This window comes from Etheostoma spectabile, chromosome 24 (genome assembly GCF_008692095.1).
Source record: "Etheostoma spectabile isolate EspeVRDwgs_2016 chromosome 24, UIUC_Espe_1.0, whole genome shotgun sequence".
Lineage (NCBI taxonomy): Eukaryota > Metazoa > Chordata > Actinopteri > Perciformes > Percidae > Etheostoma > Etheostoma spectabile.
Window position 1 is genome coordinate 692,580 of NC_045756.1, and position 698 is coordinate 693,277.

General features: G+C 48.6%; 1 protein-coding gene across 2 annotated transcripts in view; it reads right to left on the reverse strand.

Moving 5' to 3' along the window:
• The window catches only part of cybb (cytochrome b-245, beta polypeptide (chronic granulomatous disease)), a 21,139-nt gene that overhangs the window by 8,335 nt on the left and 12,106 nt on the right, over positions 1 to 698 (reverse strand). For both annotated transcript variants that reach the window (XM_032505960.1, XM_032505959.1), the window contains exon 8: positions 76 to 208. In XM_032505960.1, the coding sequence (XP_032361851.1) occupies positions 76 to 208 (133 nt within the window). The remainder of the gene's footprint in view (positions 1 to 75; positions 209 to 698) is intronic.

A 698-nucleotide genomic window follows, 5' to 3' on the forward strand; every position in this document is an offset into this window, starting at 1 on the left:
GCAGTCTGCAACAGGGTTTCCCATGAGCACCCTGCAGCACCCAACACTGTTTCCCATGAGCACCCTGCAGCTCACCATTGGAGGGTTTCCAGCAAACTCCGGCACAGCGCAGTCGGAGCCGTTGTTTCCCCAGTCTTCAAACTGGTCGGCACAAACCAGCGGGTCGTTTGTCTTCAAGCTAGCGGCTGTCTGTCCTCGCACGATCCGCCTGCAGTCAGGGAACAACACACACAGGAATTATAGTTATTTAAGTCAGTGTATGTCATTTTAAGTGAATCAACTTGTTTTGACCACCACTTTGAAAATCCTTGAGCCACGCGGGCTTGTTACCAGCCAATCACCTGCCTCATACAGGTGAAATACAGAAAATACACGAGCATCATTCTTGGACTTAAGACATTTTGTACAGAATGCAGCAGCAAGACTTAAGTCTGAGACCGGCAGGAGATCACACATTGCTTCGGTGCTTAAGGCTCTTCATTGGCTACCGACAGGTTTTTAGAGTGCATTTTAAAATTTGTATCACTATTTATAGAGCCTTGCATGGTCAAGCTCCTGCATCCAGGATCTATTGCACGCACACACTCCTGGTCTCTCTCTGAGGCCTTCAGACCGAGACCTGGTCCCAGAACACGTTTTAAAACCAGAGGTGATCGAGCGTTTTCTGCAGCTTTCTCCCTTTAGCTTTGAGAGCTTTG